Source organism: Oncorhynchus gorbuscha, linkage group LG09 (genome assembly GCF_021184085.1).
Source record: "Oncorhynchus gorbuscha isolate QuinsamMale2020 ecotype Even-year linkage group LG09, OgorEven_v1.0, whole genome shotgun sequence".
Lineage (NCBI taxonomy): Eukaryota > Metazoa > Chordata > Actinopteri > Salmoniformes > Salmonidae > Oncorhynchus > Oncorhynchus gorbuscha.
The window spans coordinates 81,912,481-81,929,980 of record NC_060181.1 but is presented as its reverse complement, the minus strand read 5'-3'; the positions used below and the strand labels follow the sequence as shown (position 1 = coordinate 81,929,980).

At 42.4% G+C, this 17,500-nt stretch overlaps 2 protein-coding genes across 2 annotated transcripts in view; both read right to left on the bottom strand.

The window, feature by feature from the left end:
* LOC124044151 (cystathionine beta-synthase-like) overlaps positions 1-17,500 on the bottom strand; it is an 882,911-nt gene that overhangs the window by 204,305 nt on the left and 661,106 nt on the right. The gene's annotated exons all lie outside the window — the stretch shown is intronic.
* grpr (gastrin-releasing peptide receptor) lies at positions 1,924-11,409 on the bottom strand. The gene is made up of 3 exons (XM_046361233.1): positions 11,006-11,409; positions 2,801-3,146; positions 1,924-2,645 (listed from the first exon to the last, which is right to left on the bottom strand). Exons 1-3 carry the CDS (start codon positions 11,407-11,409, stop codon positions 2,250-2,252), a joined length of 1,146 nt encoding a protein of 381 aa, XP_046217189.1. The 3' UTR covers positions 1,924-2,249.

Below are 17,500 nucleotides of genomic sequence, written 5' to 3'. Positions count from 1 at the left end.
TACGTTACAGACTTACACTGAAATGTATTTAAAAAATAATAATTCTCATCAATCTACACAAAATACACCATAATGACAAAACAAAAACAGGTTTTTAGAAATTGCTGCAAATGTATTACAAATTTTAAACTGAAATATCATCTTCACATAAGTATTCAGACCCTTTACTCAGTACTTTGTTGAAGCGCCTTTGGCAGTGATTACAGCCTCGATTCTTATTGGGTATGACGCTACAAGCTTGGCACACCTGTATTTGGGAAGTTTCTCCCATTCTTCTCTGCAGATCCTCTCAAGCTCTGTCAGGTTGGAGGGGGAGCGTCGCTGCACAGTTATTTTCAGGTCTTTCCAGAGAAGTACAGGCTCTGGCTGGGCCACTAAAGGACATTCAGAAACTTGTCCCGATGCCACTCCTGCTTTACCTTGGCTGTGTGCTTGGGGTCGTTGTCCTGTTGGAAGATGAACCTCTCTGTACTTTGCTCCGTTCATTTTTCACTTGATCCCGACTAGTCTCCCAGTCCCTGCCGTTGAAAAACATCCCCACAGCATGATGCTGCCACCAACATGCTTCACCGAAGGGATGGTGCAAGGTTTCCTCCAGATGTGACGCTTGGCATTAAGGCCAAAGAGTTCAATCATGGTTTCATCAGGCCAGCAAATCTTTTTTCTCATGGTCTGAGAGTCCTTTAGGTCCCTTTAGGCTGTTACGTGCCTTTTACTGAGGAGTGGCTTCCATCTGGCCACTCTACCATAAAGGCCTGATTGGTGGTGTAAGGCAGAGATGGTTGTCCTTCAGGAAGGTCCGCCCATCTCCACAGAGGAACTCGAGACCATCACATCCCTGACCAAGGCCCTTCTCCCCAAATTGCTCAGTTTGGCCAGGCGGCCAGCTCTAAGAAGAGTCTTGATGGTTCCAAACTTCTTCCATTTAAGAATGATGGAGGCTGATGGGGACCTTCAATTATGCATACATTTTTTGGATTCCCCTCTCCACATCGGTGCCTCGACACAATCCTGTCTCGTAGCTCTTGGGACAATTCCTTCAACCTCATGGCTTGGTTTTTGCTCTGACATGCACTGTCAACTGTGGGACCTTATATAAACAGGTGTGTGTCTCTCCAAATCATGTCCAATCAAATGAATTTACCACAGGTGGCCTCCAATCAAGTTGTAGAAACATCTCAAGGATGATCAATGGAAACAGGATGCACCTGAGCTCAATTTTGAGTCTCATAGCAAAGGGTCTGAATACTTATGTAAATAAGGTACTTTTTTAATTTTTAATACATTTGCAAAAGATTCCTAAAACAAGTTTTTGCTTTGTCATTATGGGGTATTGTGTGTAGATTGATGATATAAAAATTGAATTAATCAATTTTAGAATAAGAATTCAAACACTCATATAAACAACAATCTAATATGTATCTTTCAAAGCACTGAGGTTGTTGGTGTTTTAGTCAGCAGGAGATATACCTACAGAACTGTCCTTTAGGCTCGTGTACACAATGGCAGCTTCAGTACCTCTCGTCATTACCTTGTCATCAGCATCTTATTCACATCTGGTTGGGTTGTCAACTTCTCTAATGGATCAAAACAGTTCTAATGAGAAACCAGAACATAACTGCATCTCTGGAGGACTGAGACACATTGGTTTGCATACGTAGCAGTAGCTGTTAAGATGATACATTTGAAACTTAAAATCAGAGGTGTAAAGTAACTAATTACAACTACTCCTGTTACTGTAATTGAGTAGCTTTTTCGAGTACTTTAACTACTTGTAATATTTTTTTTATCTCAACTACTTTTTCTGAGTACTTTTTAAATTAGCTACTTTTCAATTTTACTTGAGGAGTTTTTTTTACACCAGTCAATTTGTAAGTCGCTCTGGATAAGAGCATCTGCTAAATGACTTAAATGTAAATGTAATGTAAATGTACTTCTTCTTGAGTCAAATGTAGTTAAAGTAACTTCTACTTGAGTAGGATATTTCAGTAGTCTTTCCACCCCTGCTTAAAATAAAACACTTTGTATCAATCATGGATCATGGGATGCATATACTGAAGCCCTGCATATCAACCATAGAATTAGAATGAATTAATGGTGCTACAATATCAACACTTGAAGTTAGAACACAGGCCCACTACAGTATATGGGTTACAGCCATAAATTATTCTGTGATTTGATTGGTTGGCAGTATGTCAGTCTTGGAATGTCACTTTTACAAGTCTAAAGCATCATCTTCAGCACAGTCACTACACAAAGCCTTCCTGACTAACATGAGCCCCGTTGACGAGGCTGAAGTTAGCCAGAGACTGATTGTTGCTCTTGACCGAGGTCAGTCGCGTGTTGCTCCGCCCCGTGCTTTGAGCATTACAGTTGATTGGTGGACGACGGCGGCAGTGGAGCTGCTTGTTGAACTGCTTCTGGAAGCTATTACTGAGCAGGTAGAGGGCAAAAGGGTTGACACAGGAGTTGGTAAAGGCCAGGATGCGGGCACCCACGCTGGCGATGAAGTGTCCCAGGGACGTGTCCACCTGGCCGTAGTGGTAGGAGCGGTACAGGTAGATCACATGACTGGGGAGCCAGCATACAGCGAACAAACCCACAAAAACCAGGACTGTCTTAGCCAGACGCTTCCTTGACTCAATCTGTGGGGATGGTAAAGAAAGCATCATTCAATTGGAGTATTCAGCAGGACACACACACTCATATACACATTTCTCCTTTCCCATTTGACTATTTACCATGTCTCATTAAATGATAAACACCTAAATGTCCAGTGTCCAAACACACATTCACACACCTGTTTTTTGATGTGTAAGTGTGCCTCCACGGGCATGTCTGAGGCGCTCTGGATCAGGCTGCGTGCGATGAAGCAGTAGTACACAGAAATGATGAGAAGGGGGATGATGTAGAAGATGAGAAAGAAGGCCATGGAGTGGATCTTAGGGTGCAGATCCCCAGCATGGGGGTAGGGAGCGCATGTCACAAAGGTGTCGTTGGTCTGGCCGATGTTGAAGGTGTGAAGGTCGGAGAAGACCACCTCAGGAACAGCTAGGGTCATGGAGAAGAGCCATATGGCTGCTGCTCGGAAGCAGATCTTAGCTGTGGATGTATGGATGTCCATGGGTTTGACAATGGCCTTGTACCTGGGACAAGCAGAAAACTAATTTCATTACATTTACCAGTCATTTAGCACAGGGGTTCCCAACCATTTTCCCCCAAGGCTCCATTTTCACATTTGAAAATAGATAGGCTATTTAATAATTATAATTATCATAATGGATAAGGAAAATAAAGTCTAGACCCGATTTCCCCAAATGTTACTCCGTTAGCAAATATGTTTTACTATGATAATTATACTTTCTCTTTTACAGAAAGTGAAGAGATCAATTGATAGTGACAGAGCCACACATTGAATAAGATTACTTCCCAAGCAAAGTCCAATTTTGTTGACTTCTCGACTTTAGAAGATCGTAGCTTAGCTTCTGAATATCATAGAGACAAAGTAAAGATATTCATTCCCATGTGCATCAGAGTCGGGTCAACATCTTGTTTCTAGCTTAAAGCCCACCCTCCCCCAGATCCTTTATCATTAAAGAAAAATTGTCTCACATTGCTCTGATTAAAAGAACCAGAGAATTCAATGAAAAGCAGCTGGTGTTGGCTAATTGAGTTTGATCATATCTGTAATGAGAGAATATGGATGCAACATACATACATAAGGGTACTTCAGGACTACCAAAGAGTGCTAGAATGGCATTTGGTAATTAATGTATGGAAAAGAACAACTCTCTTAATAAAACATGGATTTCCTAAATCAAAATCCATTGATTAAATAGCATCAAAATTCTGCAAATAATTACAAAAACCTTTGTTAATACAACAAAAATATGTAGACAGTACGAGTCAAAAGTTTGGACATACCTTCTCATTTTCTTTATTTTAATTATTTTATACATTGTAGATTAGTAGAGAACACATCAAATCTATGAAATAACACATATGGAATAATATTGTAACCAAAAAAGTGTTAAAAAAATCAAAATATATTTTAGATTCTTCAAAATAGTCACCCTTTTCCTTTACCTTGATGACAGCTTTGCACACTCTTGACATTTTCTCAACCAGCTTCACCTGGAAGGCTTTTCCAACAGTCTTGAAGGAGTTCCCACATATGCTGAGCACTTGTTTGCTGCTTTTCCTTCACTCTGCGGTCCAACTCATCCCAAACCATCTCAATTGGGTTGAGGTCGGGTGATTGTGGAGGCCAGGTCATCTGATGCAGCACACCTAAGGACAGATTTCCCCTGGTCTAATGTATATTGCTCGTGTTTCTTGGCCCAAGCAAGTCTCTTATTCTTATTGGTGTCCTTTAGTAGAGGTTTCTTTGCAGCAATTCAACCATGAAGTCCTGATTCATACAGTCTCCTCTGACCAGTTGATGTTGAGATGTGTCTGTTACTTGAACTCTGTGACACATTTATTTGGGCTGCCATTTCTGAGGCTGGTAACTCAAGTGAACTTATCCTCTGCAGCAGAGGTAACTCTGGTTCTTCCTTTCCTGTGGCGGTCCTCATGAGAGCTAGTTTCATCATAGCACTTGACGGTTTTTGCGACTGCACTTGAAGAAACTTTCAAAGTTCAAATTTACGGATTGACCGACCATCATGTCTCATTAAAGTAATGATGGTGTAAGGGTTTTCTTCTGGTGAAAGAGAGGCGGACCAAAAAGCAGCGTGGTGGTTATTCATGTTTTTAATAAAGACGACTATACATGAACAGACTATACAAAACAAGAAAAGTGAAGACCTAAACAGTCCTATCTGGTGCAAACACAGAGACAGGAACAATCACCCACAAAACCCAACACAGAACAGGCTACCTAAATATGGTTCCCAATCAGAGACAATGACTAACACCTGCCTCTGATTGAGAACCATATCAAGCCAAACATAGAAATAGACAAACCAGACACACAACATAGAATGCCCACCCAGCTCACGTCCTGACCAACACTAAAACAAGGAAAACACATACGAATGATGGACAGAACGTGACAGAACCCCCAAGGTGCGGACTCCGAACGCACAACCTAAACCTATAGGGGAGGGTCTGGGTGGACATCTGTCCGCGGTGGCGGCTCTGGTGCTGGACGTGGACCCCACTCCATAATTGTCTTAGTCCACCTCCTTAGTGTCCCTTGAGTGGCAACCCTCGCCTCTAACCTTGGCCTAGGAAACCTAACAACGGGCTCCACTGAACCGAGGTAGCTCAGGACCGAGGGGAAGCTCAGGACCGAGGGGAAGCTCAGGAGTGAGGGGAAGCTCAGGAGTGAGGGGAAGCTCAGGAGTGAGGGGAAGCTCAGGAGTGAGAGGAAGCTCAGGAGTGAGAGGAAGCTCAGGAGAGAGAGGAAGCTCAGGAGTGAGAGGAAGCTCAGGCAGGTTGATGGATCTACCAGATCCTGGCTGGCTGGTGGTTCCAGCAGATCCTGGCTGACTGGCAGATCCTGGCTGACTGGCGGATCCTGGCTGACTAGCGGATCTGGCAGATCCTGGCTGACTGGCGGATCCTGGCTGACTGGCGGATCCTGGCTGACTGGCGGATCCTGGCTGACTGGCAGATCCTGGCTGACTGGCATATCCTGGCTGTCTTGCAGTTCTGGTGGATCCTGGCTGACTGGCGGATCTTGGCCGACTGGCGGATCTTGGCCGACTGGCGGATCCTGGCAGATCCTGGCAGATCCTGGCAGACTGGCAGATCCTGGCAGACTGGCAGATCCTGGCCGACTGGCAGATCCTGGCTGACTGGCAGATCCTGGCTGACTGGCAGATCCTGGCTGACTGGCAGATCCTGGCTGACTGGCAGATCCTGGCTGACTGGCAGATCCTGGCTGTCTGGCAGTTCTGGTGGATCCTGGCTGACTGGCGGGTCTTGGCCGACTGGCAGATCCTGGCTGACTGGCAGATCCTGGCTGACTGGCAGTTCTGGCAGATCCTGGCAGACTGGTGGATCCTGGCAGACTGGCAGATCCTGGCCGACTGGCAGACTGACGGATCCTGGCTGACTGGCGGATCCTGGCTGACTGGCGGCACTGGTGGCGCTGGGCAGACTGGTAGCTCAGACGGCGCTGGGCAGACAGGTAGCTCAGACGGCGCTGGGCAGACTGGAGAAAAAGGCTCTGGCAGCGCTGGACTGAGGAGCACTGGTGCCTCTGGAATGAGGGGCTCTGGCGCCTCTGGCATGAGGGGCGGTAGCTCTGACAGCGCGGGACAGGCGGGAGACTCTGGCTGCGCTGGAGAGGATGAAGGCTCCGGCAGCGCTGGACAGGCGGGACGCACTGTCGGCCTGATGCGTGGTGCTGGCACTGGTATGCCGTGCATACTATGCCAAACCAACAGCTTTCTTTCTACTCTGTCCAATACATCCTCCACACTCTCAGACTCAGCACTCTGCTTCGCCGACAGCTCCAATTCCATCCATGACTCCTTACGGTAAACAGGGGGAGTTGGCTCAGGTCTGACTCCTGACTCTGCCACACTCTCCCTGTGCCTCTTCCCCAATACATTTTTGGGGGTGCCTCTCGCGCTTCCAGCCGCTCTGCCGTGCTAGCTCCTCATAATGCCGCCTCTCTGCTTTCGCTGCCCCCAGCTCGGCTTTGGGGCAGCAATATTCCCCTGGCTCTGCCCAGGGTCCTTTTCCGTCAAGGATCTCCTCCCAAGTCCATTTATCCAAATAGTGCAGCCTCTCCCACTGCTGCTGCTGCCTCTGTTGCTTCTCCTGCTGCTGCCTTTGCTGCTGCTGCTGTTGCTCCTGCTGCACCTGTCGCTTCTCCTGCTGCTGCTGTTGCTGTTGCCTCTGTTTACCACGCCGCTTGGTCCTTGGTTGGTGGGTGATTCTGTAAGGGTTTTCTTCTGGTGAAAGAGAGGCGGACCAAAATGCAGCGTGGTGGTTATTCATGTTTTTAATAAAGACGACTATACATGAACAGACTATACAAAACAAGAAAAGTGAAAACCTAAACAGTCCTATCTGGTGCAAACACAGAGACAGGAACAATCACCCACAAAACCCAACACAAAACAGGCTACCTAAATATGGTTCCCAATCAGAGACAATGACTAACACCTGCCTCTGATTGAGAACCATATCAAGCCAAACATAGAAATAGACAACCCAGACACAAAACATAGAATGCCCACCCAGCTCACGTCCTGACCAACACTAAAACAAGGAAAACACATACGAACGATGGACAGAACGTGACAGATGGACTGTTATTTCTCTTTGCTTATATGAGCTGTTCTTGCCATAATATGGACTTCTTCTATATACCACCCCTACCTTGTCACAACACAACTGATTGGCTCAAATTAATTAAGAAGGAAAGAAATCTGAAATATAAAATATATTTTGATTTGTTTAACACTTTTTAGGTTACTACATGATTCCATATGTGTTATTTCATAGTTGTGATATCTTCACTATTATTCTACAATGTAGAACATAGTAAAAATAAAGAAAAACCTGTGAATGAGGAGATGTGTCCAAACTTTGACTGGTACTGTATATATTCAACTGTAATAACAGGTGACATGTAAGGAATGTAAAAGTAATCCCTATTTAATTGCCTAGATTGGTTACATTATTGATGTCTTCCTGACATTCTGCTGTTTCTAAAAGCATGGGTAGGGCAGAGAACTGCAATGACAGGTAGGGTGTTAATGCATACGGTTGTCGTGTCTTTGGCTATGCCGGATTAAGTGATATGACATGCTATTCTATAAAATATTTTCTTCATAATTAATATTACCTGATTGAGCTAATCATGTAAATGTAATTAACTAGAGAGTCAGGGCACCACGAAATAATATTTATAGAGCTGTTATCTTCCGAATAAACTCTTAAAGACCTAGTAATATTTTACATCAATAGCAGTCAATATTAATCCTCACCTTAATTCAGTCTCATCTGAAAGTTGTAAATTCTTGGTTATCTGCACGAACCCTGGCTAACAAGTTGAATCATCAATGCAAAATTGGGTTTAATTATTTATTTTCTAAATACCTAACTAATTACACATACACATAATTAATCATAACTTGATTACAAATTATGTCATAAAGGAAAACGTCCCTAGCGGGCGGAACAGATATGACAGCTGGTTACACAAAAGAAAAGGGGCTGGGTTTGAGTGAAAGAGCGGGAAGACTGAGGAATAAAGGGCGAAGCTGTGCTATCGTAAATTCAGTATGTTATGCATTCTAAATTACCGCCCATTTGGAAAAGGAAACTGCAATAAATATTTACTCTGAGCTGCGCTTCGGTAGGTTGGTGGTAGATGGGAGGCCGTGTTGCCCAACCGAGTCCTTTGAAGATTGTCTCTGCTGGTAAATTGAATATGTTGTAGTAACGTCAATGTGTGGTAGACAGGATACTCTGTCTGTTCCTTCCTAACCTGCATTTGCAGCTGCTGTTGCTAACTCAACGGCTAGGAGGTATCACTTCTGTAGTGAATAAGAGTTCAAAGTTCATACCATTCGCAACCAAAGCTCACGCTGATGTTGGCTTCATTCTGTAGTTATTATCTGAACCATTCTGACATCGGACCGTCGTCCTCACATCCTTGGAACAGGAGGTTATATTGTTGTCAAGGCTTTATATAGGAAGGGAGAGAAGGGCGTGTTTGTAAGGTTTTATAGCCCATGTCCCTTCACAGGGACGGGCCACTGATTGAGTAGAGCCCTACCTTATGAATACCCAAATCTCACATTTTAGAAGCTAAAATCACATTTCATCCCATCACGGATAGTTTCATATTCAAACATTTAAATTGAACAACAATTCCATGTGAATCCGATAACTCTGATGTGTAGACTTTCCACTGTAGAGTTTATGTCATCTTATCATTGATGAGAATGTCTCAGATGACAACAGAACTGACATCATATTCATTAAGTACCACTGCATATGTTCAATTGATCAGATTACCAGAATATAGTTCATTTCCCCCCACCTTCTGATGTTCCCAGAATCTCTATGTTAACCAAAAGGTTTGCAAATGTAACATCAGTAGGGTAGAGAGAGGAAAAAGTGGGGAAGAGATATTTATGACTGTCATAAACCTACCCCCAGGCCAACATCATGACACTGTTTGAGTGTGTCATGTGTGCCTGTAAGAAATTAAGACTGAGTGGACAGCTCTCTGGTTGTTAATTAACTGAGATAGGCCAGTATGCCTGTCTTCACCTCACGAAAGGAACATTCACTCTCTCTTTCAGCTCTGACTAATAGCCTTCTAAGAACTTTTTGAACTCCAGGTTCCAATGGTGAAAGAACTTTGATGAACAAAGAACTCTGCAGAGCAAGAACAGAGGAGCTGAGAACATAATGGGATAGAATAATATAGAACCGAAGAGCACAGCTCAGGAGCCTGCTGAGCATTCACGCCTTTCTTGCTCACTTTTCAATATTTGGTATTCAGTCGAGTAAAGCGCTCTGCAGATGTGACTACCTTCAAATGCTGAAAACCCTCCCACTTGCTGGCCAACAGATTTTCTCCTGGACTTTTCATTCAATATAGTTGTTAGTACATTTACAGTATCTTAAGCCACCACTTTAAATACGGTGTACCTTTCGGTAAGAATTTTGTCGACAGACTACAATATATAGAGAGAATGTTTCAGAATATTAAGGATCAATGAAAGAACAAAATCCAAATATATGCCTATTGTCTCTGTTTCAGCACTAATTGGTAGATTTAAAAATACTCTGACGTGTAGATTATTTAGGTTTAGGAAAGTATTTATAATTGCCTGCACTAATCATAGAATTGTTTGATAACACAGCCAAGTTCTGCTCCATATGTGGTCAGGTTCAAACTGTTGCCGCTTGGTCTGCGCTTACAATTGAATTAGCCTACATGTCTTTTCTTTATATTATCAACTGTTACTAATGATCCTCAGAAACAACCACACAACCTTGACGGCGTTTACAGTGAGCAAATGAAGGTAAATTAGACAATGCAATTAAATGGAATGATAAGTATACCAATTGAAGGGAACTAACAGTAAATTGGCAGTTGAATATTTGTAGTTATTAGCCTACTGACGGTTGATACTGATATTGGCTAATATTTGTAGTTATTAGCCTACTGACGGTTGATACTGATATTGGCTAATATTTGTAGTTATTAGCCTACTGACGGTTGATACTGATATTGGCTAATATTTGACATGATATAAATAGGAAACACAGAAGGTCGGGTAGCATATAATTTAGACATTCGATAGTGCCCATCCCTGGAAATGTATGCACGCCTAAAAACTCGGGTCAGAATCGGTCCCTTGATGTACTGTCAAATGCAACAGTTTTCTTCGGCATCATGAGGGCAATTCTAAAGCCATTAATTATCAACATGTTGAAAATGGATTTTATGTTGTCTCTTTGTGTCCTGACAAGTGATTTAATGTCCATGGGACTTCAGCACCGTGCCAGTTATACACTCGCACTAAAAGCCAAAAGCGGCCATTTAACGAACATTTCTGCCATTATTTCTAAAAATGGCGCCACAAATGCCACAATTGTTGTCATATCTCTTCATTTCTGTTGATTGGAAATGTTAGGATAACAGAGTTTTGAGGAGTGAATTGATGAATAGAACAACATAAAAGATTGGACTTGAATTACATTAGGCCTACACAGAATGAACATGTCATGCATAAACAAAATCCCTCTTTATAGTTTGTGAGCTGAACCCCACCGGTTCACTCTCTCTTCTGTGAATTTGTCTGCAGTGAACAACATCTGCAACCAGGCTGAAAGTGTAGGCTGGTGTAATAATGTGTCACCTAATTACACGACCTGTCTGTTCGTGCTACCATACCTGCCTGATCATATTACAATGCCAAAGAATGGTTGGAAAATTTCAATGAAGGCTGTTCTTTTGTTTTTACGCTTTAAGTCGGAGGGATTGAGAAAACAACACATCTGATTATAAAAGCCTCACCTATCTGCAGAGAGCGCAGTGAGTGTGAAAACGGAGACGCCGACGGAGGTGAGTTGGATGAACGGGATGAGTTTGCATCCCACCCGGCCGAAGAGCCATTTGTCCGCGAGGTACCGGCTGGCGTCCACCGGAGCGCACGTTACTAGAAGCAGCAGGTCCCCGAGCGCGAGGCTGGACATGAACAGGTTGGGCACAGTCCGCATGGATTTGACTGTGATAAACGTCCTCATTAGCGTGACGTTACCAATAAGTCCAATAATTATTAGTAATCCGTAGACGGTGGCGATAGCAATACCGGGCAGCCAAATGTAGTGCGTCTGGACCTCTGTGTTGATACTGGACACTTGCGATACGTTAAAAATCATGTTCTCAGGGTTTAAAATGAACGAGTCCTCCAAAGACATAGTTGGTGTCTTCTTTCTTGAAAGTTTATAAAAAATATATATTCTTAAAGTGACCTTTGGTATGGCTTGCTGTTAAAAGAAATGTTGTGACTCATAACTTATCGTGTTCCCAAATACCAATTAAGAATAGCCTAATAGCATCATAAAAAGCTGCCAATCTGAAACTAAACCTTTAAATATCAAGGCTCATCTGTAAAAGAGACGTTGGTCTCAGTAAAAAATGACATAAAAATATAATAATTTGAATGATGCAAAGAATGTCCAACTATCAGATATATATGTAGGGTTCTCTCATGAACCTTCAATGTATATTGAGTCGGCATCTGTGTGGGGGTTATAAACTCACTGACGGCCTGCGTCACTTGCGCCCTGCCCTATTCGGTGGAAGAGAAGCGACAAGTGGATGGATGGACTTAACTCAGGAGTTCCAGTCCACCACGCAACCAATGTACACTACTGGGATGTTTGGTGCATAGACGTAGGTTTGGTGCGCCTTATTCACCTTCATATTCCCTTTGCATTATCTCAGTCCCAACCCAGACCTTAGCCTGTGCTCTGTCTATCTGACCATAAGAAACACCGTTGTCATCTATAACTGTAATTTGCTTGGGTAAAAAAATACCCCAAATAACGGTGGTTAAAAAAAACATAACATTCTATCTACCGTCTCAAAAATTCGACTACATCACACTGTCCTCGTTAAGCCTGCGGTATGTGTCAATTCTCTGATAATAACCCAGCCCACTGAAAGTTGGTTTTGTCAAGATCCTCACCAGGAGGCCAATAATTGAGCTGGGATAATGGGGGAATTGACTGAATATCCATCACACATGGAATGACTAAGACGTTTTTGTGATGGACACACACGAATGTCCCATTTCACGTTTCTCATTCAATGATACACACTAAACGTCCAGTGTCCCGTATATTATGTGTATACATAACGGTGAAATTAGCTATTTTCTGTGATTCACTGACTGATATTACAGTCCAAAAAATGGGTTATATTGTTACATACACCAGATAGGTGCAGTGAAATGAGTTGTTTTACAGGTTCAGTCATAGTAGTATGGCACCCCTATTGAAAATGTGGGTTTAGTGCCTTGCTCAAAGTCACAACGACAGATTTTTAACCTTTTCGGCTGGGATATTCAAACCAGCGACCTTTTGATTACCAACCCAAGGCGCTAACTGCTAGGCTACCTGCTCTGACTGTTCTTTTGTTGAAATACACTGCACTCCATGCCACAAAGACAAGGGGACCGTTTAATTATAGACACACCGGATCTGAATAATAATGAACCTATGGAAATCAAATCAAATCAAATGAGCAGTAGACAACAATGTGCAAATCAAATATGCTGATTTCTCAAGAGGTCTGCTGAGAAAATGAAGCTTTTAATGGGCAGCTACTTATTTCAAACCTTACATCATCATTCCCTAATGAATCTTTGTGTTCTTCTCAATTAGATGATTCATGTTATTCCCTGATTAGAAAGTTATTGTTATTCCCCGATTACAAAGTTATTGTTGTTAAACCAGCTCTGTTCAATGCTCAGGCTGTGCTGAAAAAAAGAAACTTTTACTGGGCAGCTACTTACTTCAACCCTTACATCATCATCCCCTAATAAGTATATTATATATATGTGTGGCTGCATAATTGAAGGAAGCACTAACCCATATCAGTGGAGATACTGCATGCCAACCTCCCAAGGATTGGAATATCTCTATTGCTTCTGTCTGGTTGTTTGATATTTATTGAGCACCACAATCAACTCATAGCCAAAGGAGGGTCTGTAATAATGAATTACATCATGAATTATCCAACACCCTCAAGAGTCCACCTGCAACTTTGCATGAATATTTGTGCAGAATTCACAGCATTCAAGGATAAAGTTGACATCAGCAGTTGATGTTAGCATTCCAAGGGTACAACTTTTCTCTCAGGAAATTAAGTTGTTAGTTTATATATGTTTATATATGTACATGTAAAATGGAATATATCTACATAGTTTCATATTTCTACCTCATCACTAGTAGCAGTAGTAGTATGATTATTACAGTGTCTAGTATTATTAGTGTCTAGTATGAGAAACAGACGCCTCACAAGTCCTCAACTGTCAGCTTCATTAAATAGTACCCGCAAAACGCCAGTCTCAACGTCAACAGTGAGGAGGCAACTCTGGGATGCTGGCCTTGTAGGCAGAGTTCCTCTGTCCAGTGTCTGTGTTCTTTTGCCCATGTTAATCTTTTATTTTTATTGGCCAGTCTGAGATATGGCTTTTTCTTTGCAACTCTGCCTAGAAGGCCAGCATCCCGGAGTCACCCCTTCACTGTTGCCATTGAGACTGGTGTTTTGCGTGTACGGTTTAATGAAGCTGCCAAGTGAGGACTTGTGAGGCGCTTGTTTCTCAAACTAGATACTCTAATGTACTTGTCCTCTTGTTCAGTTGTGCACCGGGGCCTCCCACTCCTCTTTCTATTCTAGTTAAAGCCAGTTTGCGCTGTTCTGTGAAGGGAGTAGTACACAGTGTTGTACGAGATCTTCAGTTTCATGGCAATTTCTCACATGGAATATCCTTCATTTCTCAGAACAAGAATAGACTGATGAGTTTCAGAAGAAAGTTATTTGTTTCTGGACGTTTTGAGCCTGTAATCGAAACCACAAATGCTGATGCTCCAGATACTCAACTAGTCTAAAGAAGGTCAATTTTATTGTTTCTTTGATCAGAACAACAGTTTTCAGCTGTGCATTACATAATTGCTCAAGGGCTTTCTAATGATCAATTAGCCTTTCAAAATGTAAACTTGGATTAGCTAACACAACGTGCCATTGGAACACAGGATTGATGGTTGCTGATAATGGGCCTCTGTACACCTATGTAGATATTCCATTTAAAAAATAATCAGTTTCCAGCTCCAATAGTCATTTACAACATTAACAATGTCTACACTGTATTTCTGATCAATTTGATGTTGTTTTAATGGACAGAAAATGTGCTTTTCTTTTAAAACAAGGACATTTCTAAGTGACCCCAAACTTTTGAACGGTAGTGCATCTCTTGTCCCCCTATATTAGGTTGGTATAAAATGCTACCATCTGGCTCGTCACATGCATTGTAGTCCACAGGCTGCTCCTGACGACTTACCCAGAATTGAATTCCGCTGCTCTATCGACCGCTACATACGCTCAGTCTAAATTTGCAAGTTGTTTGTGTAACTTCAAAATGAGGGGTGTTGTATGAAACAAATGATTGGATAATGTCTAACAAATCTGACCAATCAGAGTATCTGTCAGGACCCGGTTACGAACCCAGGTCTCCAGAGTGAGAAACAGTCACTTAACCAACTGAGCCACGAATAGTCAGCAGAACCCAGAAGATGAGGCAGACACAGCAGTACTTGAGACGGTGTATTTAATGAAGTAAAAAGTGAAGTTCTTCAGGAAAACATGTAACTCCACAACCTCAAAAGGAATCCTACAAGAACAAAGGTAATCCTCCAAGACAAAAAAGTTAAATCCACAAGGTGGAAGGTAAAGCACAAAAAGCCTCAAAAGATACTCAAAAAACAAACAAACAAGAACAAAAAACAGAATTCCACAAGAGAGTCCACCGGGATCAACAAGAGTTCTCAGAGTACTAGGGCTGGGTGCTAACATACAAACACAGAGCAAAGAACAGAGGAAAACAAAGGGTTACATACAATCAGGGGAAACGAGGCACAGGTGCAAATAATAATGGGGATCAAGGGAAAACAAAAGGTCAAAAGGCACAATGGGGGCATCTAGTGACCAAAAACCGGAACAACCCTGGCCAAATCCTGACAGTATCAAAGTTGACATAAGTCATCATGTCGGCTGGCTCTGTCTCAACCCATCGGTTTCTGAGACCAATCAGAACAGTCATAATGTGTTCCTATTCTAGAAATCATAGGAGAGGGAGGCAAATCTAGAGTCATCGTGGAGAAGGAACTTCAGTTTGGCCGTAGCGGTGTGGATGGGTAGCCAGGCGTATACAGCTTATCAGAGACCCTGATAAAGTGAGTCTACCCAGATGCTTTTAAATGTCACAATGCAGATGATAACCTTTTTTACATGCTGTAATTGTGTACAACTCAAAGGGGAGCAGTGTGACAGTGAGTCCTGTTTTGTTGCTGGTGATTGTGGCTTGACATTTTTGGGGTCGGGGCGAAGAGGTGACCAGTAGGGGGTGACCAGTTTAGCCACTTCATTGCTCTCAGTCACGACTTCTTAGAAACTGTGAAATAAAAACACATGAACTGAATGACATCCATCCATAACAGCACACCAATGGTTCCCCCACGGAGAGAGTTATCCACTGATTGAAGGAGGCACAATAGCCCCTCATACTTGATGAATAGATCTCCAAAGGTCCTCAGCATTGCTCTGTAACTTGGACCAAAAGCAGCAGATGATGTCTCATGCCGTGCACCACTTTAGAGAGAGCACACTGGTATCTCACTAAAATAGGTGCAATTTTCACAACTAGGCTGTGATAGAAGATCCAGTAGAGTCATGTGTACTAGTCTTTGTTGTGGTATACTTCGGTGTGAAATAGTCTAACATGCTGCTAAGTGCATCTTTTATACCTTAACTGCTTGATTAGAGGAATATTCTAAAAACTTTAGGTCACAATCTCAAAACATTTAGTGTCCAGTGTCCCAGAACGTCCTCCTATGCCCAGCAGGGTATAAACATATTATAGGAGAAGACATGGCACAAAGCATCTGCCCTGACCATGTTTCTACATGGGCTCTCCCACATGCCACAGAACTGTGTTAGCCAGCTGAAAAAACACCTAGATATTAGAATTTGATTAATCAATCACATGCGTTCTAACGTCTAGTAGTTTGATATTACAGGAGTAAAATCGATTGTCTGTTCTTTCAGAATGCTCTGGGATATCTGATTACCACTGAGATCTTGCTCAAGCATTTCCAGGGCTGGAAGGCATTATTATTATTCATTTAAGATAAGGAAAGGGCACAGGTGTCAGAGCATTGATGGCATTTTATTTCTCTAACTCAATCACAAATGACATTCAGCCTCTCTCTCTGTCTTCACTTCAATGAAAGGGGACAGAATTGACATCATAGTTCAGATTAGTATCTGGATTTCTCAGGCAACCAACGCTCCCCTCTATCGCATAGAGAACTGATTATTTGTGTCTAAAATGAACTCATCTCTATTGTTCAGTTCATTTGTCTGAAATAGACTGTGGATATCCCAGAGAGAAATCAGTTATTTCTAAAAGCCATCGTTTGAATGAGTCATTCAAGACTCCTTATACAATTACCACCTCCCATAGAGTTAGAACCGCAGCAGGAAACAATAGGAATAAAAGTCACCTAAGAAATATAATTTAAAAAATAATCTATTAAAAGCACTTTCCTGAACGTCGTGAACTCTCTGAACTATATTACAATTATTGATATAATGTTGTCTTTGTGCCGCTCATTGTGCCGCAATGAGTTTTAGCACCACGGACAGCAACTGGTCCGACGCTCTAGCCGTATATGGAACTGCGAGAACATCTGTGCATTTTTTTCCCACCTTTATTTAACCAGGTAGGCTAGTTGAGAACAAGTTCTCATTTGCAACTGTGACCTGGCCAAGATAAAGCATAGCAGTGTGAACAGACAACACAGAGTTACACATGGAGTAAACAATTAACAAGTCAATAACACAGTAGAAAAAAAGAGAGTCTATATACATTGTGTGCAAAAGGCATGAGGAGGTAGGCGAATAATTACAATTTTGCAGATTAACACTGGAGTGATAAATGATCAGATGGTCATGTACAGGTAGAGATATTGGTGTGCAAAAGAGCAGAAAAGTAAATAAACAAAAACAGTATGGGGATGAGGTAGGTAAAAATGGGTGGGCTATTAACCGATAGACTATGTACAGCTGCAGCGATCGGGTTAGCTGCTCAGATAGCAGATGTTTGAAGTTGGTGAGGGAGATAAAAGTCTCCAACTTCAGGGATTTTTGCAATTCGTTCCAGTCACAGGCAGCAGAGAACTGGAATGAAAGGCAGCTAAATGAGGTGTTGGCTTTAGGGATGAT